Source organism: Meriones unguiculatus, chromosome 5, assembly GCF_030254825.1.
Source record: "Meriones unguiculatus strain TT.TT164.6M chromosome 5, Bangor_MerUng_6.1, whole genome shotgun sequence".
Classification (NCBI taxonomy): Eukaryota; Metazoa; Chordata; class Mammalia; order Rodentia; family Muridae; genus Meriones; species Meriones unguiculatus.
Window position 1 is genome coordinate 30000057 of NC_083353.1, and position 23976 is coordinate 30024032.

The 23976-nt window shown below is 37.0% G+C and overlaps 1 protein-coding gene across 3 annotated transcripts in view; it reads left to right on the forward strand.

Annotated features, from left to right (window-relative positions):
- Arb2a (ARB2 cotranscriptional regulator A) overlaps positions 1-23976 on the forward strand; it is a 449141-nt gene that overhangs the window by 106671 nt on the left and 318494 nt on the right. For all 3 annotated transcript variants that reach the window (XM_060383606.1, XM_060383605.1, XM_060383607.1), the window contains exon 4: positions 21586-21651. In XM_060383606.1, coding sequence (XP_060239589.1) covers positions 21586-21651 — 66 coding nt within the window. The remainder of the gene's footprint in view (positions 1-21585; positions 21652-23976) is intronic.

The following is a 23976-nucleotide window of genomic DNA, read 5'->3' on the forward strand; positions in this document are numbered from 1 at the left end:
GTTTGATTTATTTTTCATACCATAATAAGGCAAAGGAGAGACAGAGAGGGAAGGAGGAAGGGAGGGAGGGAGAGAGGGAGGGAGGGAGGGAAGAAAAAAGGAAGGAAGGAAGGAAGGAAAGAAAGAAAGAAAGAAAAAGAAAGAAAGAAAGAAAGAAGGAAGGAAAGAAAGAAAGAAAGAAAGAAAGAAAGAAAGAAAGAAAGAAAAAGGCATGATAGGATTTAGAGAGTCTGGTCTGTGGACTCCCATGACGTCCATGATATAAATATCACATTTTATTTTTGCTAACCTCTAACCTAAATTTCCTGTAAATATATATTGTCATAAACATAATTTGATTAGCAGTCTTGTAACTCTGTCACAGAAATCAGGTTTGTATTTGATTTAATAGTTTTAGATATGTTCAAGATGTTTTCATAAGAAATGAATATGACTCTCGGTTTTAGTTTCTTTTCCATGGCTAAGATAACTATTCTGACTAACAGCGACTAGGTGAAGCTTACACTTCCATTTCATGGTCTGTCATCATGAGGAGCCAAGGCAGGAATACAAGTAGGAACCTGAGGCAGAAACAGAAAAGAAGGTGGCTTACTGGCTTGCTCACTGTCTCATGCTCAGTTAGTTTCCTTGTACAGTCCAGAATCATCTGCCTAGGGATGGTGTTGTTTACCTTGAGCTGGGGCTTCCTAAGTAAGTGTTAATCAGTTCCTCACAGACATGGCAACTGGTGGTTTGATCTAGTTGAGTTAGCTTCTTAGGTGACTCTTGGTTGTGTTGGATTGACAATATATCTAAGCAGGACACAGGCATAAATTTTTGTTTAAAGGTTTTCACTTTTGTGCTGGCTAGTTTTATGTCAACTTCACATAAGCTTATAGGAGAGAACCTTGACTGAAAACATGCCTCCATAAGCTATGACTGTATGTAAACCTGTATGTAAATCATTTTTTTTTAAAATAGTGATTGATAGGAGAGGGTTCAGTCCATTGTGGAAGGTGTCATTTCTTGGCTGTTGGTCCTGAGTTCTACATGAAGGAAGGCTGAGCAAGCCATGAAGATCAAGCCAGTAAACAGCATTCTTCCATGGTCTCTGCATCAGCTCTTGCTTGCAGGTTGCTGCCCTGCTTGAGTTTCTACCCTGACTTTTTTCAGTGTTGCTATGATGTGGAAGTGTAAACCAGATATACCCTTTCCTCTATATGTTGCTTTTGGTCATGGTGTTTCATCACAACAATAGGAACTCTAACTAGGACAATGTTATTGCAACATAATTGATTTTTCTTGTAGCTCTGTGTTAGATTTTTAAATATTCTGAGAATAGTTCATTGACTTTCTTACTCACCATCTTGAAAATCCTGAAATTTGAAGGAATTAAACATTTTCCAAACAAGCAAGCAAATAAACAAAAATCAAAACAAAAAGCCAAACAAAACTGCAATTTGATTTATTTTTATGTAATACAAATATATAAAATATCTTTCATCAAATTTTGCTGAAGAAAGCATAAGAACTTTGACATATATACCTTTGTTTTATTTAATTCAGAAAAGTATCACATATCTCACTTAGAAGTTTAAAAAATTCGTGCAAAACATTGTCAAAATATTACAGTACCAGTTTTATGAACTCAGTAATTAATGGATACTTTCCATGTAATGGATACATGGAAAGCCCATGTGGATACTTTCTCCATCATCTTTTCAGTCCGCAAATAATACTGTATTATAGGCAAAGTATTCCCTTGGATCTCAACATTATAGATTAAATTGCATGATGTCAACTTGGGTTTTAATTTGCATTACCATTTCTATGCAAAGTAGTTCCCAAATTTGATGACATCGTGGTTTTAGAAGTAACTCTAAAAAAGCATGGCCCTTCTTGGAAGACTAGAGTGTAAGATTCACTTAGGTTGTAAAATGTCTTATCAAAACAATATAACCAGATTCCCTCTATCCCAGCATTCTAGCAGGCCCCAAGAACCATCACCTGCGAGAGCCAGATGGGTAGAGCTAGTTTAAAAGCACTATCAACAAAAGGCAAAACAACATGGCATCCTAGGAACCCAGATATCCAGGGGCAAGTAGCCCTGAATACTTTAACATAAGTGAAATTCAAGAAGATGACCTTAAATCTATGCTTAAGAAGAGAATAATGGAGGAACTAAATAAAATGTATAAAGGAACAGAAGAAGATAAAGTCAAACAAATTATGGCCATCCACAAAGAAATACATGAAGATACAGCCAAACAGTTTGTGACATTTAGAGAGGAAATAATTAACTGAAAGAAATAAAAGAAACAAAAGAATATTCAAACAGGTGAAGGAATTGAAGGAAAAACAGGAAAATACAATCAGATCGGTGAAGGACATCAGCAAAACTGTTCAAGATCTGAAAATAGAATTGGAAAAATTAAAGAAAACACAAACAGAGGAAATCATTGAGAGGAAGAACTTAGGGAACTAAATAGGACCTACAGAGGTAAGCATGACCAACAGATTACAAGAGATGGAAGAAAGAATCGCATGAAGATATTTATGTATCCATCAAAGAAAATGTTAAATCTAAAAAAATTCTTGACACAAACCTCCAAGAAACCCAAGACATGAAAAGAAAAAAAATGTAAAAATAATAGGAATAAAGGAAAAAGAAGATTCCCGTCTCCAAGGCCCAGAAAATATTTTCAACAAAATCATAGAAGAAAATTTCCCCAACTTAAATGAGAGGCCTATAAACACACAAGAGGCTTACAGAACACCTAATAAATTAGACCAGAGAAGAAAATCCTCCTACCAAATAATAATCAAAACAGTAAGTATACAGAAAAAAGAAAAAAAAATACTAAAAGCAACAAGGGAAAAGGAGAAGTAACATGTAATGGCAAACCTATCAGAATCACATGTGACTACTCAACGGAGACTATGAAAGCCAGAAGGGCCTGGACAGATATCATGCAGACCCTAAGAGAACACAGAGGTCAGCCCAGGCTACTATACCTAGCAACATTCTCAGTCCTCATAGATGGAGAAAACAAGTCATTCAACGACAAAAACAAATTTCAACAATACCTACACACAAATCCAGCATTACAGAAGATACTAGAAGGAAAAATACAACCCAAGAAAAGTAATTACTTTCATGAAAACAAGGGAAATAAATAACCTCACTACAGCAAAACTAAAAGTAGCTAGGCACACAAACACACTACCATAGCCAACATCAAATCAGAGGATCTAACAGCCGCTGGTCATTAATCTCTGTTAACATCAGTAGACTCAACTGTCCAATAAAAAGACACAGACTAACAGAACGGATGTGTAAGCAACACTTAACAATCTGTTGCATAAAAGAAACACATCTCAGTCACAAAGATAGACATTACCTGAAATTAAAGGGGTGGAAGATGATTTTCAAAACAAATACACCCAAGAAGCAAGCGGGAGTAGCCATTCTAATATCTAATAAAATAGACTGAGATGGGTAAGCTCACTTTATACTCAACAAAGGAAAATTCCACCAAGAAGACATCACAATTCTGAACAATTTGTGCCCCAAATAGAGGCGCAGCCACATTTGTAAAAGAAATGTTAATAAAACTTAAACCACACGTAGCTCCCTACACATTATTAGTGGGAGACTTCAATAACCCACTGTCAACAAAGGACAGGTCAACAAAACAAAGAAACAATGACTCTAACAGAGGTCATGAATCAGATGTCCCTAAGAGACATCTACAAAACTTTTCACCCTAACACAAAAGAATTTATCTTCTTCTCAACACCTCAAGGAACCTTCCCCAAAATAGACCATATAGTTCGTCACAAAGCAAGCCTCAACAGATTTAAAATTGAAATAATCCCTTGTATCCTATCTGACCACCATGGACTAAAGCTGGAACTCAACAACAGAAATGGAAAAAGCCTACACACACCGTAACTGAGCAACTCATTGCTTACTGACAGCTAGGTCACGGAAGAAATAAAGAAAGAAATTAAAGTCATTCTAGAATTCAATGAAAATGAAGGCACAACATACCCAGACTTATGGGACACAACGAAAGCAATGCTAAGAGGAAAGTTCATAGCAATAAATGATTCAAAAAGAAAATTGAAATCTCTTATTCAAGCAACTTAATGACTCATCTGAAAGCCTAAGAAAAAAAGAAGCAGACACACCCAAGAGGAGTAGAGAGCTGGAAATAATCAAACTCAGGGTTAAAATCAATAAATTAGAAGAAATAAAACTATTCAAGGAATCAATGAAACCAAGAGCTGGTTCTTTAGATGATCAACAAGATAGACAAACCCTTAGCCAAACTAACTAAAAGGCAGAGAGAAACTATCCAAATCAACAAAATCAGAAATGAAAAGTGTAGCATAATGACAGACACTGAGGAAATCCAAACAATCATTAGGTCTTATTACAAAAGCCTATATGCCACAGAATTTGAAAATCTAAAGGAAATGGACAATTTTCTTGAATGGATTCCATTTACCAAAATTAAATCAAGATCAGGTTGAAAGAATGAATAGTCCTATATCCCCCAAGGAATAGAAGCAATCATCAAAAGACTCCCTTCAAGATATTCAAGGACAAAACCAAATTTCAACAATACCTATATACAAATCCAGCATTACAGAAGATAGTAGAAGGTAAAATACAACCCAAGAAAACTAACTACTTTCAAGAAAACACAGGAAATAAATAACCTCACTACAGCAAAACAAAAAGTAACCAAACACACAAACACACTACCATAGCCAACATCAATATCAAAGGATCTAATAGCCACTGGTCATTAATCTCGCTCAACATCAATGGACTCAATTTTCCAATAAAAAGACACGAACTAGCAGAATGGATGTGTAAACAAGACCCAACAATCTGTTGCACACAAGAAACACACCTAAATCACAAAGATAGACATTACCTGAGAATAAACAGCTGGGAGACGGTTTTCCAAGCAAATGTGCCCAAGAAGCACGTAGGAGTAGCCATTCTAATATCTAATAAAATAGATTTTCAACCAAAATTAATCAAAAGAGATAGAGAAGGACACTTCATACTCATCAAGGGAAAAATCCACTAAGAAGATATCATAATCTTGAACATCTATGCCCCAAATGCAAGGGCACCCACATTTGTAAAAGAAACTAATAAAACTTAAACCACACATAGACCCCCACACATTAATAGTGGGAGACTTCAAGACCTCACTCTCAACAAAGGACAGGTCAACAAAATAAACAAAGAAACAATGGCTCTAACAGAGGTCATGAATCAAAGGGACCTAACAGACATTTACAGAACGTTACACCCAAACAAAAAAGAATTTACCTTCTTCTCAGCACGTCATGGAACCTTCTCCAAAATAGACCATATAGTTGGTCTCAAAGCAAGACTCAACAGATACAAGAAGATTGAAATAATCCCTTGTATCCTATCTGATCACCATGGACTAAAGCTGGACCTCAATGACAAAAATAGCAAAAGGCCTACAATTAAAAAATGGAGTGCAGAGCTAAACAGAGAATTCTCAATAGAGGAATATCGAATAGCATAGACACACATAAAAAAATGCTCAAGCTCATTAGCCATCAGCGAAATACAAATCAAAACGACCCTGATATTTCACCTTATATCCATCAGAATGGCTAAGATAAAAAATTCAAGAGACAACACATGCTGGAGACGTTGTGGAAAAAGGGAAACCCTCCTCCATTGCTGGCGGGAATGTAAACTTGTGCAATCACTCTGGAAAGCAATCTGGCACTTTGTCAGACAATTAGGAATAGAGCTTCCTCAAGATCCAGCCATACCACTCCGAGGCATATACCCAAAAGAGTCTCAAGTATACAATAAGGACATTTGCTCAACCATGTTTGTAGCAGCCTTATTTGTAATAGGCAGAAGCTGGAAACAGCCCAGATGCTCCTCAGTGGAGGAATGGATGGACAAATTGTCGTATATTTACACAATTCAATATTACTCAGCAATAAAAACAAGGAAATCATGAGACTTGCAGGCAAATGGTGGGATCTGGAAAAGATCATCCTGAGTGAGCTATCCCAGAAGCAGAAAGACTCATACGGTATATACTCATTCATATAGACATATAATATAGGATAAACTTACTAAAATCTGTACACCTAAAGAAACTAATCAAGAGAGAGGACTCTTGCTAAAATGCTCAATTCCTATACAGAAAAACAAAGAGGATGGACATCAGAAGAAGCATAAAAGAGAGAAAAAGTCAGGAGGCTAACACAGAGGACCTCTGAAAGGCTCTGCCCTGCAGACTATCAGTGCAGATGCTGAGACTTATGGGCAACCTTGGGGCAGAGTGCTGGGAATATTATGAAAGAAATGGGAAAGAGTAAGATCTGGAGAGGACAGGAACTCCACAAGGAGAGCAACAGAAACAAAAACTCTGAGCAGAGCCGTCTTTCCTGAAACTGATACTCCAACCAAGGACTGTGCATGGAGATAAACTACGACCCCTCACAGATGTACCCCATGGCAATTCAATATCCAAGTGGGCTCCAGTGTAATTGGAACAAGAGCTGCCTCTGAGATGAACTGATTGGCCTGCTCTTTAATTACCTCCCCCTGAGGGGGAAGCAGGATCACCAGGCCACAGAAGAAGACACTGCAGCCACTCCTGATGAGACCTAATTGACTAGGATCAGAAGGAAGGAAAAGAAGTCCTCCCCTATTAGTGGACTTGGGAAGGGGCATGCATGCAGTGGGTGGAGAAAAGAAGGGATAGGTACAGGAGGAGGGAGGGAACCACAGGGGGATACAAAGTAAATAAAGTGTAATTAATAAAGAATTTTTAAAAAATTAAATAAATAAAAAAGAGACTAAAAGAAAAAAAGCCCAGGGCCAGATGGTTTCAGTGCAGAATTCTACCAGACTGTCAATGAAGTGATGCCTCCAACCTCTTCAAAGTGTTCTACAAAATAGAAACAGAAGGAACATTACCAACTCATTCTATGAAGCCACAGTCACCTTGATACCTAAACCACACAAAGACCCAATTAAAAAAGATAACTTCAGACCTATCTCTCTCTTGAACACTGATGCAAAAATACTCATTAAAATACTGCAATCTGATTCCAAGCACATATAAAGGATATCATCAACCATGACCAAGTAGGCTTCATCCCAGGCATGCATGGGTGGTTTAATATATTGAAATCCATGAATGTAATCCATCATATAAACAAACTGAAAGAAAAAAGCAAAACAAAACACATGAGCATCTCCTTAGATGCCAAAATAGAATTTGATAAAATCCAACACCCATTCATGTTCAAAGTCTTAGAGAGATCAGGGATACAAGGCACATACCTCAACATAGTAAAGGCAATGTACAGCAAGCCTATAGCCTACATCAAACTCAATGGAGAGAAACTTAAATCAGTCCCATCGAAATTAGGGACAAGACAAGGCTGCCCACTCTCTTCATATCTCTTCAACGTAGTACATGAAGTCCTATCTAGAGCAATAAGACAAGTAAAAGAGATCAAGGGGATACAAATTGGAAAGGAAGCAGTCAAAATATCACTATTTACAGAGGATATGATAGTCTAAATGAGTGACTCCAAAAATTCATCTATAGAAGTCCTTTAGCCGATAAACACCTTCAGCAAAAGTGACTGCATACAAAATTAACTCAAAAAAATAAATCAGAAGCCCTCCCGTATACCAAAGACAAAAGGACTGAGAAAGAATTTTAGGAAACTGCACCCTTCACAAAAGCCACTAATAAGAAAGTACCTTGGTGTGACTCTAACTGAGCATGTGAAAGACTTGTTTGAAAAAAACTTCAAGTCTCTGAAGAAAGAAATTGAAGAAGATATCAGAAGATGGACAGATCTTCTGTGCTCATGGATCTGTAGGATTAACATAGTAAAAATGGCCATCCTGCCAAAAGCCAGCTACAGAGTCAATGCATCCCCTATCAAAATACCAACACAATTCTTTTTAGAATTTCAAAGAAAAATCCTCAACTTCATATGGACAAACAAAAAAACCCAGTATTATCAAAATGATTGTTTACGACAACTGATCGTCTAGAGGTTTCTCCATCCCTGATCTCAATATATACTACAGAACTATAGTAATAAAAATAGTACTGGCATAGAAACAGAATGGTGGATCAATGAAATGGAATTCAAGACCCAGAAATAAACCCACACACCAACAGATACTTGATTTTTGACAAAAAAGCAAAAACCATACACTGGAAAAAAGGCAGCATCTTCAACAAATATTGGTAGTCTAATTGGATGTCTATTGTAGAAAAATGCATATAGATCCATATTTATCCCCTGAATTCCAAGTAGATCAAAGATCTCATCATAAAACATATATCCTAAATCGGTTAGATGAAGAAGTGTGGAAGAGCATAGAACTCATTGGCACAGGAGACAACTTCCTGAATAGCATGCCAACAGCACAGGCTCTAATATCAACCCTCAATAAATGGGACCTCAATGAAACTGAAAAGCTTCTGTAAAGCAAAGGAAACTCATCAGAACAAAATGACTGCCTACCGACTGGGAAAGGATCTTCACCAACCCTATATCTCACAGAGGGCTAATATCTAGAATGTGTAAAGAACTCAAGAATTAAACAGCAAGAAGTCAAGTAATCCTTTTAAATAATTGGGTATAGATTTAAACAGAGAATTCTCAATAGAGGAACTTCAAATGGCACAGAAACACTTAAAGAAATGCTCAGCATCCTTAGCCATCCGGGATATGCAAATCAAAATGACCCTGATATTTCACCTTACACCCATAAAAATGGCTAAGATAAAAATCTCAAGTGATCACATGTGCTGGTGAGGATGTGGAGAAAGGGGAACCCTCCTCCATTGCTGTTGGGAATGTAAACTTGTACAACCACTTTGGAAATCAATCTGGCACTTTCTCAGAAAATTAGAAATAGTGCTTCCTCAAGATCCACCTATACTACCCCTAGGAATATATCTAAAATATCCTCAAGTACACAACAAGGACATTTGTTTAACCATGTTTGTAGTAGCTTTATTCGTAATAGCCAGAACCTGGAAACAACCCAGATGTCCATCAACGGAGGAATGGATACAGAAACTGTGGTATTTTTACACAATGGAATACTACTCAGCGATCAAAAAGGAGGAAATCATGAAATTTGCAGGCAAATGGTGGGATCTAGAAAAGATCATTCTGAGTGAAGTTTCCCAGAAGGAGAAAGACAAACATGGAATATACTCACTTATATAGAACTAAAAGATATGATAAACATAATGAAATCTATACACCTAAAGAAGATAATCAAGAAAGCGGACATGGGGTATGATGATCTATCCTCATTTAGAAAGACAAATGGGATATGCATTGAACGTATGACAGGAGTCTACCCCAGAAAGCATCTGAAAGACTCTACCTAGCAGTGCTCCAAAATAGATACTAAGACTCACAACCAAACCTTCGGCAGAGTGCAGGGAATCATATGAAAGAAGGGGAGTTTGATATGGAAAGGATAGGAGCTCCACAAGGACCAAACGTATCTGGGCACAGGGTCTTTTCTGAGATGGACACTCAACCAAAGTCCATGAGAGGATAAAACCTAGAACCTCTGCTGGGATGTGACCTTTGATAGCTCAGTAATCAATTGGTTTCCCATAGTAAGGGGAACAAGGACTATTACTAACAGGAACTCAATGACTGGCTCTTTGACCTCCCCACCTCCCAAGGGAGGAGCAGTACTGTTAGGCCACAGAAGAGGACTTTGCAGCCAGGCTTGAAAATACCTGACAAAAGGGAGTCATATGAAAGGGGAGGAGGTCCTCCCCTATTAGTGGACTTGGAAAGGGGCAGGGAGGAGATGAGGGAGGGAGGGGTGGATTGGGGAGGGAATGAGGGATACAGCTGGGATACAGAATTAACAAAATGTAACTAATGAGAAAAATAAAATTATGGAAAAGAAAAAAAGATGGAAGGAGCTACAGCTGAGATACAAGGTGAATAAACTCTAATTAATAAAAATAATCAATTTAAAAATAGAAGAAATAGAATTAGATATCAGAAGATGGAAAAATCTCTCATGCTCATGGCTCAGTAGGATTAACATAGTAATAATGACTATCTTACCGAAAGCAATCTACAGATTAAATGCAATTCCCTTCAAAGGGCCAAAACAATTCTTTAAAGTCCTTGAAAGAGCAATTCTCAACTTTATATGGAAAAACATATTCTGGAACAGTCCTCTACAATAAAAGATCTTTAGGAGGTATTGCCATTTCTGAATTCAAGCTGTAATATAAAGCAGCAGTAATAGAAATTTTATGACACTGGTACTGGGATAGAAATGGACTGCTGGAGCAATGGAAACGAATTGATGACCGAGAAATAAACCCTCATAACTACGAACACCTGATTTTCGACAAAGATGCCAAAACCATATAATGGAAAAAGGATAGCATCTTCAACAAATTGTGCTGGTCCAACTGGAAGTCCACATTTCAGAGGACCTTCGAAAGCTTCTATCCAATACAGTGGAGATTGTCCTGATGTTGAATGTATTGGTTAGCCAGCCCTGAGGTTATGAGAGCAGAAGAGCTGTTCCTGGCCTGTTGCTGGACAGCGTAGTGGAGCTAGCTCTGATAGCGTGGGTGGAGGTGTGCTGGCCCTGTTGCTGTGAGAGCACGAGAGCTGAGTCTGCCTGTAGCTTATAGTGGCATTGGGTGGCCCACCATGGAAATGGCTGGAGTGCTCATCCTGGTGGTGCAGGCTGACTCACCTAGCTACTATCCAAGCCTACATTTAGGGCTTGGAGTTGGCTTCCTCAAAGTCTATATCATCTGTGATTTGTTGAAGCATGTGAAGGGGTTGATCCTGCTGATCCAAAGTTGCAGTGTCTCCATGACACAGGGCAACAACAGAATAAATGGGAGTCCTGGTGCAGCAGACTATGCAGACCTGTGCATGCTGCCTCTGCCTCCCTGAGTTCATATGTGCATTGATTCTGGTGATTTTTTTGGTGTTGTTTTCTTTTCTTCTCCTCTCATTCCCATCCTCTCTCTTACTTCCCTCCATCCTCCCTCCCCTACTCCTCAGGTAAGAGGAGCCTCCCTCTTACCAACTCAGACCAGCACATCAATATTGTGTGACAGAAGCCAGAGATCTCAAACCAGAGCAATGACTCATTGCAATGAACATTTGCTCCTGAACAGAGGGATATACTGTGGGACACACTGTGACACACTACAGCTTCCACAGAAAGATGTTTTCTATGCTGTGTGTGTGTGTGTGTGTGTGTGTGTGTGTGTGTGTAAGAAGGTTGCAAGGACAACGGGCAGGTATGAGGGGACAGGGAGAGGTGTGGGGCTGGAGTACATGATGTGAAACCCACGAAGAATAAAAAGTTAAAACTACAAAGTAAATAAAGTGATGGAATATGATTTATACAAAAATATTTTGAATTGTTTTTTAAATGCTTCAGAATTATTTTTAAGTGTTTTAAAATTATTTCCTTATGATGCCTTATTCCACATTTTTTAATTCTAGTAATCTATTACATCATATTTTTGTTATTTTTCATTGATTTCACGAAACAGTACTTTTCATGAACTCATTTAAATTCTTATAAATAATTTTGGTTTTGTTCATCTACTTTTATAGTCAAGGGCAATATTCTCGTAGCATTTAAAAATCTTCTCTAGGGGCTTTGATGGTTGAAATACCAATACTGGTGGCTTTATTTATTTATTTATTTTTGCATTAAAGTTCTTCCAATATATTTTTTATTTTTCATAGTTAATAAAAGTATTAAATAAAAATTGGTATTGCTCTGTATTAACCAAGCTAAATTTACTTTGTTACTACTGAAAAATTTTTATTAATATTTTTTATTAATTGATTCATTCATTTATTCACTTTACATCCTGATTATAGGCCCTCCATCCTCTCTTCCCATTCCCACCCTCCCTCTCACTTCTCCCTATCCCCCTTCCCTACCCCTTACCAACTGAGACCAGAATATCAAATTGAATCAGGACATAGCTCATCTTCTTCCCCAGTGGCCTTGAGTGGCGACCCCATCAGGGGAAAGTGGGTGAAAAACAGGCAACAGAGTCCATGTCAGATACAGCATCCTCTCCCCTTTCTGGGAGACCCACATGTTGGCCATTCTACCTATCATCCATGTATGTATAAGGGGCCCAGGTCGAGTTCATGCATGGTTCTTGGTTGGTGCTCCTAAACTCTTTCTAGGCATAGGTTATTTGTCTCTGTTGGTCTTCTAGTAGAGCTCCTGTCCCTTCTGGGTCCTTCTAGTCTTCCCTCATTCTTATTCAAGATATCCTGAGCTCTGCCCAATGTTTGGTTGTGATTCTCAGCATCTGTTTCTGTCTAGGTAGAGCTTCTCAGAGGACAGCTATGTTAGTCTCCTATCTGCAAGCATAGCAGAGTATCTAACATTAATAGTGTCAGAGGTTGACTCTCTCCTATGGGGTGGGTCTCAGGTTGGGCTGGACATTGGTCGGACATTCCCTCAGTCTCTGCTCTATTGTTATCCCTGCATATTTTGTAGGCTGGGTAAGTTTTGGGTCAATGTTTTTGTGAGTGTGTTGGTGTTGCCCTACCTCTACTAAGAGTCCAGTCTAGTTTAGATGGTAGCCTCTTCAGTCTCCATGACCCCTGCTACTAAGAGTTTCAGCTAGAGTCACCCCTATATCCTCCCAGGAGTCTAACTTCTCCTAGGTCTCCAGTTTGTCTCAGAGATGGCCCCAACCATGGTTTCTCTTTTCTTTGCAATCTTGCTGTCCTCCTCGCCTCATCTCCCAGTCTGTTCTATACCGTTATTTCTCTCCATGCTCAATTTTTAACCCTGTTCCCCTTCTTCAACTACTTCTGCTATTTATTCTTTTTCCAGTTCTGAGTGATATTTAAATAACCTCCTTTTGGTCCTCCTTGTTACCTACCTTCTTTGAATGTATACATCATAGTATGGTTATCCTGTACTATATGACTAATATCCACTTATAAGTCAGTACATGCACTGTGTGTCTTTTTGCATCCAGACTACCTTACTCCAGACGATATTTTCTGGTGCCATCTGTCTGCCTGCAAATTTCATGGTTTCCTTGTTTTTTTAATAGCTGAGTAATATTCCATTCTGTAAATGTAACACAGTTTCATTATCCATTGTTTGGTTGAGGGATATCTAGGTTGTTTATAGTTTCTGGCTATTACAAATAAAGTTGCTATGAAGATAGTTGAGCAAATGACATTGTTGTATGGTGGAACATCTTTTGGGTATATGATGGGGAATGGTATAGCTGGGTATTGGGCTAGAGCTATTCCCATTTTTCTGAGAAAGCACCAGATTGATTTCCAACGTGGTTAATTGAGGAGGGTTCCCCTTTCTCCACAACCTTACCAGCATGTAGTGTCACTTGAGTTTTTGATCCTGACTATTCTGATGGGTGTAAAATGGAATCTCAGAGTCCTTTTGATTTGCATTTTCCTGATGACTAAGGATGTTGAGCATTTCTTTAAGTGCTTCTCATCCATTTTGATATTCCTCTATTGAGAATTCTTTGTTTAGCTATGTATTCCATTTTTTAATTGGATTATTTGATTTGTTTGTGTTTAAATTCTTGAGTTCTTTATATATTTTGGATATTAGCCTTCTGCTATATGTAGGGATGGTGAAGAGCTTTTCCATTCTGTAAGCTGCCATTTTGTTTTATTAACAGTATCTTTTGTTATATGGATACTTTTCAGATTCATGAGGCCTGTTTATTATTTTTTGATCTTAGAGGCTAAACTGTTGGTGTTCGGCTCAGGAAGTTGTCTCCTGTGCCAATGAGTTCAAGGCTGATTTCAGCTTTCTCTTCTAATTGATTTAGTGTAACTGGTTTTTATATTGAAATTTTTGATTCATTTGGATTTTAGTTTTGTGCACGGTGATAAATATATATCTATTGAGAATTTTTGCATCCATGTTCATGAGGGAAATTGGTGTGTAATTTTCTTTCTTGGTTAAGCCTTTGTATAGTTTAGGTATCAGGTTAAGCATTGCTTCATAAAATGAGTTTGGTAATGTTCCTTCAGTTTTTATTTTGTGGAATAGTTTGAGGAGTATTAGATTGGCATTGGCTCTTTTTTGAACATCTGATAGAATTCTGGACTGAAACCATTGGACCCTGACTGTAATTTGTTAGGAGACTTTTAATGACTGTTTCTATTTCCTTAGGGGTCATAGGACTTTTTTTAGATTGTTAACTTGATTTTGATTTAACTTTCGTACATGGAATCTATCAAGAAAATTGTCTGTAGATTGCTTTTGGTGAGATGGCCATTTTTACTATGTTAATCCTGCCAAGCCATGAGCATGGGAGATCTTTCCATCTTCTGATATCTTCTTCTAATTCTTTCTTCAGAGACTTGAAATTTTTTTCATACAAGTCTTTGACTTCCTTGGTTAGGGTTACTCCGAGGTACCTTATGTCATTTGTGGCTATTGTGAAGGGTGTTGTTTCCCTAATTTCTTTCTCAGCCCTTTTGTCTTTTGTATACAGGAGGGCTGCTGATTTTTTTGAGTTAATTTTGTATCCGGCCATTTTGCTGAAGGTGTTTATCAGCTGTAGGATTTCCCTGTTAGAGTTTTTGGGGTCACTCACATATACTATCATATCATCTGCAAATAGTGATAATTTGACTTCTTCCTTTCCAATTTATATCCCCTTGATCTCCTTCAACTGTCTTATTGCTCTAGCAAGGACTTCCAGCACTATGTTGAAGAGATATGGAGAGAGTGGGCAGCCTTGTCTTGTCCCTGATTTCAGTGGGATTGCTTTAAGTTTCTCTCCGTTCAGTTTGATGTTGGCTATAGGTTTGCTGTATATCACCTTTACTATGTTTAGATATGTGCCTTGTATCCCTGATCTCTCCAAAACTTTGAACATGAATGGATGCTGGATTTTGTCAAATGCTTTTTCAGAATCTAGGGAGATTATCATGTGGTTTTTTTTTTTTTTCAGTTTGTTAATATGATGGATCACATTGATGGATTTCCTTATATTGAACCACCCCTGCATACCTGGGATGAAGCCTACTTGGTCATGGTGGATGATATCTTTGATGTGTTCTTGTATTCGGTTTGCGAGTATTTTGTTGAGTATTTTTGCATCAATGTTCATAAGGGAGATTGGCCTGAAATTCTCTTTCTTTGTTGGGTCTTTGTGAGGTTTACGTACCAAGGTGACTGTGGCTTCATAGAATGAGTTTGGTAATGTTCCTTCTGTTTCGATTTTGTGGAATAGTTTGAAGAGAATTGGTGTTAGCTCTTCTTTGAAGGTCTGGTAGAATTTTGCGCTGAAGCCATCTGGTCCTGGGCTCTTTTTGGTTGGGAGACTTTTGATGACTGCTTCTATTTCCTTGGGGGATATAGGACTAGTTAATTGATTTACCTGGTCCTGATTCAGCTTTGGTAAGTCAAATTGATCAAGAAAATTGTCCATTTCGTTTAGATTTTCAAATTTTGTGGCATATAGACTTTTGAAGTAAGTCCTAATGATTGTTTGGATTTCCTCAGTGTCCGTAGTTATGTCCCCCTTTTCATTTCTGATTTTGTTGATTTGGGTGGTGTCTCTCTGCCTTTTAGTTAGCTTGGCTAAGCCATCTTACCAAAAGCAATCTACAGATTCAATGCAATTCCCATCAAAGTACCAACACAATTCTTTACAGACCTGGAAAGAAAAATTCTCAACTTCATATGGAATAACAAGAAACCCAGAATTGCTAAAACAATCCTCTATAATAAAAGATCTTCTGGAGGTATCTCTATTCCTGATCTTAAGTTGTACTATAGAGCAACAGTTTTAAAAACTGCATGGTACTGGCATAGACACAGAATGGTGGATCAATTGAACCGAACAGAGGACCCAGAAATAAACCTACACACTTATGGACACCTGATCTTTGACAAAGACGCCAAAACCATTCAATGGAATAAAGATAGCATCTTCAACAAATGGTGCTGGTCCAACTGGATGTCTACATGTAGAAAAATGCAAATAGATCCATACATATCACCCTGCACAAAACTGAAGTGCAAGTGGATCAAAGACCTCAACATAAAACCAGACACATTAAATCGGCTAGAAAAAAATGTGGGGAATACCCTAGAACTCATTGGTACAGGAGAAAACTTCCTGAACAGAACACCAACAGCACAGGCTCTAAGAGCAACAATCAATAAATGGGACCTCATGAAACTGAAAAGCTTCTGCAAAGCAAATGACACCGTTATCAAACAAAGCGACTGCCTACAGATTGGGAAAGAATCTTCACCAACCCTTTATCTGACAGAGGACTCATATCCAGTATATATAAAGAACTAATGAAGCTGAAAAGCAGCAAACCAAGTAATCCACTTAAAAAATGGAGAACAGAGCTAAACAGAGAATTCTCTGGAGAGGAATACCGAATGGCTGAGAAGCACTTAAAGAAATTCTCCACCTCATTAGCCATTAGGGAAATGTTTGTAGCAGCTTTATTTGTAATAGCCAGAAGCTGGAAACAATCCAGATGCCCCTCAACTTAAGAATGGATGCAGAAATCGTGGTACATCTTTACAATGGAATATTACTGAGCAATGAAAAATAAGGAAATCATGAAATTTGCAGGTAAATGGTGGGACCTGGAAAGGATTATCATGAGTGAGTTGTCCCAGAAGCAAAAAGACACACATGGTATATACTCACTCATATAGACATACAACATAGGACAAACCCACTAAAACCTGTGCATCTAAAGAAACCAAGCAAGAGAGAGGACCCTAACTAAAATGTCCAATCCCCATCCGGAAAGGCAAAGAGGATGGACATCAGAAGAAGAAGAAAATAGGAAACAACCTAGGAACCTATCACAGAGGGCCTCTGAATCCTCTGCCCTACAGACTATCAAAGCAGATGCTGAGCCTGATGGCCAACTGTTGGGCAGAGTGAATGGAATTTTATGTAAGACGTGGGAAATAGTAAGAGCTGGAGAGGACAAGATCTCCACAAGGAGAGCAACAGAACAAGAAAATTTGAATACAGGGAACTTCCCAGAGACTCATACTCCAACCAAGGACTATTCATGGAGATAACCTATAACCTCTGCACAGATGTAGCCCATGGCAGTTCAGTGTCCAAGTGGGTTACATAGTAATGGGAAGAGGGACTGCCTCTGACATAGTCTGATTGGCCTGCCCTTTGTCCACCTCCCCCTGAGGGGGGAGCAGCCTTATCAGGCCACAGTAGAGGACAATTCAGCCACTTTTGATGAGAACTGATAGACTAAGATCAGAAAGGATAGGAGAACCTCCCCTATCAGTGGACTTGGGGAGTGGCATGCATGCAGAAAGGGGAGGGAGGTTGGGATTGGGAGGGGAGGAGGGAGCGGCTTATGGGGGGATACAAAATGAATAAAGTGTAATTAATAAATAAAAAATCTTAAAAAAAAGAAAATTGTGATTTCATTTAGATTTTCTAGTTTTATGGAATATTGGCTTTTAAAGTAGGACCTTATAAGTTTTTGGAGTTCTGCAGTGTCTGTTGTTATGTCCCCTTTTTCGTTTCTGATTTTATTGTTTGGATATTATCTCTCTGCCTTTTAGTTAGTTTGGCTAAGGTTTTGTCTATATTATTGATTTTTTTAAAGAACTAACTTTTGGTTTTGTTGATTCTTTGTATTGTATTCTTTGTATTGTTATCCTTGTTTCTAAGTTATTGATTTTAGCCATGAGTTAGATTATTTCTTGCTATCTATTCATTTTTGTTGTGATTGCTTCTAAATTTTGTTGTAGAGCTTTCAGATGAACTGTTAAAGTTACTACTATGTGATTTCTCCAATTTCTTTATGATGGTGCCTAGTGCTATGAAGTTTCCTGAGGTCTGTTTTCACTGTGTCCCATAAGTTTTGGTATGTTGTACTTTCATTTTCATTGAATTCTAGTCTTCATTTTTTTTTTTTTTTTTTCATTCATGACACAGTGGTCACTGAGTAGAGAATTGTTCAGTTTGCAGGAGTTAGTAGGCTTCCTATTGTTTCTGTTGTTGTTGAATTCCAGCTTTAATCTATAGTGGTCTGATAGAATTCAAGATGTTATTTCAATCTTGTATAGAATTCAAGATGTTATTTCAATCTTGTATAACTGTTGAGGCTTTGTGACAGAGCATCTGCTCAGTTTTGGAGAAGGATCCATGAGGTGAGGAGAAGGTACACTCTTTTGTGTTTGGGTAAAATGTTCCATAGGTATGTGTTAGGTCCATTTGATTCATGATGTTAGTTTCATTATTTCAGTGTTTAGTTTCTGTTCTGTTGACCTATCCTTTGGTGAGAGTGGGGTGTTGGAGTCTCCCAGTTCAATGTGTGATTTACATTTTAGTAGTGTTGTTGTTGTTGTTTGTTTGTTTGTTTGTTTTAATGAATGCCTATGCCCTTGCATTTGGGGCATCGATCTTCAGAATTAAGATGTCATCTTGGTGGATTTTTCCTTTGTTGAGTATGTAGTACCCTTCCCCATGTCTTTTGATTATTTGTGCTTGAACGTCTATTTATTTCATATTAGAGTAGTTACTCCTGCTTGTTTCTTGTGTTTCTTTGAAAAACCTTTTTCCAGCTTTTTACTTTGACATAATGTCGATCTTTGTTGCTGAGGTGTTTCTTTTATGCAGCAGATGATGGATCCTATTTTCATATTCACTCTGCTAACTGGTGTCTTTTTATTGGGGAATTGGGGCCATTGGTGTTGAGAGTTATTAATGAACAGTGATTGATGATTCCTGTCATTTTTATTTCGGTAGTGATAGTGTGAGTGTGTATGCTTTCCTTCTTTTGTTTTTCCTGTGTTCTTTTGGGTGTAGTTACCCTGGTTGTGTTGAAGTTTTCCTTCTAGTATCCTCTGTAGAGCTTGGTAAGATGATCAATCCTCATTTAGAAAGACAGTGGGATGCGCATTGAACGTATGACAGGAGTCTATTGAGTGCATCTGAAAGACTCTAACTAGCAGTGTTTTCAAAGCAAAGACTCATGACCAAACCTTTGGCAGAGTACAGGGAATCATAAGAAAGAAGGGGAGTTAGTCTGATGGGGAAAGGATAGGAGCTCCACAAGGACCAAATATATCTGGGCACAGGGTCTTTTCTGAAACTGATATTCAACCGAGGACCATGTATGGATATAACCTAGAACCTCCGCTTAGATGTAGCCTGTGGTAGCTCAGTAACCAATTGGTTTCCCAAAGTGAGGGGAACAGGGACTATTTCTAACAGGAACTCAATGACTGGCTCTTTGGCCTCCCCACCCCCCAAGGGAGGAGCAGTCCTGTTAGGCCACAGAGGAGGGCTTTGCAGCCAGTCCTGAAGATACCTGATAAAACAGGATCAGATGAATAGGGAGGAGGTCCCCCCCTATCAGTGGACTTGGAAAGGGGCACGGTGGAGATGAGGGAGGGAGGGTGGGACTGGGAGGGAATGAGGGATCGGGACACGGCTGGGATACAGAGTTAATAAAATGTAACTGATAAGAAAAAAATAAAATTCAAAAAAAAAGAAAATGAAGAATTGTCTGTGATATATTTATATTGATAGAAGGTTTAAATTGTCAAATGCTTATTTTTTCTTAAATTATGTCTCAATTATATTGCATAGTCATGATTTTATACGGCTTTAATTGGTTTTGTTGAATTTATGTGGGTTTAATTTGTTTGTTTATACTTTTTCTATAATGATATGTTAAGGATTGCAAGAGTTGGGATTGGAGTGATGGTTCCATGGAGTGATGGTTCCAGAGTACTGTCTGCGCTTCCAAAGGACAGGACCCACATGACAATTCACAACTATCTGTAATTCCAGTTCTAAGGGATCTGACACCTGCACACCAATGCAAATAAAATAAGAATAAAATAATATAAAAATAAAATAAGTTATATAAAAAAGTTTGTAGGACTGTCAGAATTTGTTTTAACTAATCTCATTTATTTATGTCATGTCTCTTGAAGTGATAAATCACTCTTGTGTTGCTTCATACATAGTTTTAAGTTTGAGTTACATGTTTTTTTAGTATTATTTGGAGTGTATATTTTCACTGTCTTCTAGTGAAATTATAGGGAACATAATATTAGTTACCTATTAAATTACGAAGATATTATTAGACTAATAACTAGATAAATGTGTTATCACCTTTGAAATGACTGGTAATAGAGATTTTTTTCACATACATATATGAAACTGTTTTTAAAATAAAATGAATGTATGTACATAAAAGAGTTATAGCCTCCTTAAGGAGGGCAGACTAAAAATCTGTGTTAGATTACTGAGCTGAATATGGCACCAAAACAATCGATATATTTTGTTTTTTCCTTCGTTCCTTTGTTCCTTCCTTCCTGCCTTTCTTCCTTCTTTCCTTCCTTCCTTCCTTTCTTCCTTCCTTCTTTCCTTCCTTCCTAACCTCATTTTGTTTTACAAAAACTGTCATGTTGCCACTGAAATTAGTTATTAGATATTTTGCCTAGGTAACTACAGTTGTCTTTGGGAGGAAAAATACTTTTAGAATGACCATTCAAACTGCCTATGAAACATTTGCTCCTATTCCTAAGCCTTGCTATTTTTGCTCTTTGCCTACCAAATAAATAATATGTTTCATACCGCTGTTGTAACAAAATACCATTAATACCATTTCCTGGCTAGAAGCAGTACAATTTATTATGTTGTATTTCTGTGGATCGGTAGGAGACTTAGCAGAGTAAAATGAAGGTATGGATAAGCAGTTTTGCGCTAAAAGAGAGAATCAATGTCCTGGATTTTATATTGTTGGCAGAATTCAGTTCCTTGAATGGATAGCATTGAACTCTCATGTTTGTATTGACTGTAAACTATAGATCTCCAGAGGACATAGCTCTTTGACTCTGTTCTTAACTTTCTAACCCAAAAAAGCCAGTTGAGTCCTTTCTGTATGACCTCTCTATAACACACCATACTTTTATAGCTTTCTACTTTTAAGAACATGAATGACTTGAATTGAACCATTTCACTAATTTTAGCTCATCTTTTTCTCAAGGACCTTAACAACAGTCATATATGGGGGTTTATGAGCTTACACATACAAATGTTCAGGACTTGGGGTGGCCATCTTTGAAGAGTGCATGGTTCTAGACACAATATTGACTGTACTTGTCATGGACTGTTTGATTTTCCTTTTCTTCTCGTAATACTTTCTCAAATGGTATGGAGATCCCACTTCTCTGAGAAATTACATTATGTATAGCATCAATGGAGAAATTGTAAATGAAGCAGTTTCTAAAAACACTGGAAAATTTCATTTCCAAAAGAGAAAGTGTTATGTGTTTTCTGTTAACGTGTAAAACTCATTTTAACCCTTAGTAGCTATGCATACAGCTACAGAAGGTAAAACATAACACCATTTATTAAGAGGCTGTGTGATGCCAGAGCATTTGAAGGAGAAAAAACAATAATAACCTCTAATAATTTATTAACAGAAATCTGTCATCTCATTTTAATATTTTATTTCTTTCCTCCTCAGATCATCACAAAATATGTTTATGATCTCCTGGAAGAAGACTGTAATTTGAAAAAAATCTCTATTCCAGTAAGTCCAGTTTTCAAAAATGTGTATTTCAAATAAAATGCTTTGGTCCATATAAAGTGATTTTCAATTCAAGAGAAAATTTTTATTGTGCATTAACTATGCTAAATTTAAAAATAAAAGTGCTATTGCATTGATATAATAATTCAGTGCCTGTAAGTATCCTAATTCTTCCATACAGTTCTTACAAAATAAGACAATTGGTGTAAAAGATGAACAGTGTTGATGGCCAGTCTGTTAAGATGATGACAAAAAAGGTTCTCTTTTACTTTATCTCATTTCACCCAATGTTTTTGTTTGTTTAATAGAATCCAGTGCACTTTACATTGTAACAGGCATTCATTGACTCTTGTATTCTTTGAAGAAGGTTTTTTTTTTAATTTAATTTTATGTTTTAATGAGTGTCTTGTCTACTTGTATTTATGCACCTCATGCATTCCTGGTGCTCACACAGTCCAGAAGAAGGCGCTATAACCCCTGAAACCGGAGTTATGGAGCGGTGACAGTGTCCATGAGTGGGTGCTTAGAATTAGACCTGGGTGCCCTGTAACAGTGGCCGGTGCTACTCTGACCACTGAGCTGTCTCTATACCCCTTATGTCTACACAGTCTGTTTTTTTCCTCTACACGTTGCCAAAGTCCTTCCTGCTGTTTTAAAATATTACTTGCTTCTGTTTTTTGTTTTTGTTTTTATCAGAAGACTAGAAAGTTTGTATACATTTTTGGAAATTTGGAATTACAAAGTTTAGGATTTGTTCTTAGACTTAAACTCTAAACAAAACATTTGCCTTTTTTTTTGAGTTTATAATTGAATTACAACATTGCTCCTTTCTTCCAAATATTCTCCTTCTTCCAAATATTCCCATATACATAGTCCTTTCTTTTAAATTGATGGCCTCTTTTTTTCTAATTGTTATTGCATGCATACATACATAATAATTTATATTGTGAAATGCTAAGCTTTTGAAATGAATACATAGTCGTCATATATGTAAAATGTTGGTTGGACTAGATTAAATGATTTTTGCTGCTCCAGACAACTTTTATTATATGATATGAATTCATATGACAATGAAATTGATTTATTTAATACAAAAAACTTTGCATATAGATAATTTCTGTGATCTTTTACATGGGGTTCTTAATATCTTGGTTCATGTTATTGAGGAGTTTGAAGATATCTTAATTCTTTTGATTCTCACCTTTGATTGCATAGTTCTAGTAGGCAACCTGTGGTAATAGATAATAATGTTGTTCATTCATTGATTCATTTAGGTCAGTAAGTGCTTGTTTAAGTCAGCCTTTTAAATTTTAGATACTGTTGGTACTTGTGATGTAATAGTAAAGAAAATGTTATTGTGTGCCATAGATAGGTCATACCTTGCTTTAGTTTGAAACATGGCTTCTTACAGGAAAGCATGGAAGTCTAAATTTTAGCATCCTTTTGACAATCCATATCGTTGTCCTTTGGAGAATCAAAATTATTGGCTTCAAGCCTACTTCCTTATTCTGCAAATCTGTATATTGAAGCTGCATATTGTGGCATATGCCTTTAATCCTAGAACTTAATGGATAGATCCCAGCAGATCTTTGTGAGTTCAAGGACAGCGTGTCTTCATAACAATTTGCAGGCCAGCTGGGGTTACATAGTTTCACCCTGTCTCTAAATAAGAAGGAAAGACAACCTTTATAAATTTGTTCTTTTTGAAATTTAAAGTAAAATTTTATCACTTTATTCAGTTTCTGAAGAAGGACATTTAAAGGGTTTTTTTTTAGGCTCTTGATACCATTCATATTTTGTCTTTTGACTATAAAATTTCTGGCTTGTTGGAAACTCACAGGAAACATCCTTTGGTCTCCAGATTTAGAGCACAAATCACAGTTTGCTATATAGAGAGTGTTTTTTTTATTGATTTTATACATTTTCCATATAGAAAACCTAAAATTAAAGAACTTTGTTTTATAAATTTGATAATTCTTACTTTAAATTTAATGTAAAAATTCAGTAAGTTTAGAGAAAGATTCATGTTATATGAGATGTGAAATAATCACTATGTCTATCTTTGGGTAATAATAAATTTTCCTTTATTTTGTAATCTTAAAGAAATATTGGCATTCGCAAATGATCATGCTGCAAAATGTGAAGTTATTTTTCAATAACTATTACTTTTCTCTTTTAAAGTACACATTAACAGTGTATTTGTTTTTTTAAGGAAATGTTCTTTTCTACTAAAATAATATTACCAGACTTTTTTTTTCCTGTTAATAAGCTAAGTTTTAGTTTAATAGTTAAAGTAAAAAGGTCCCTTTCCTACTTTTAATGTGGAAG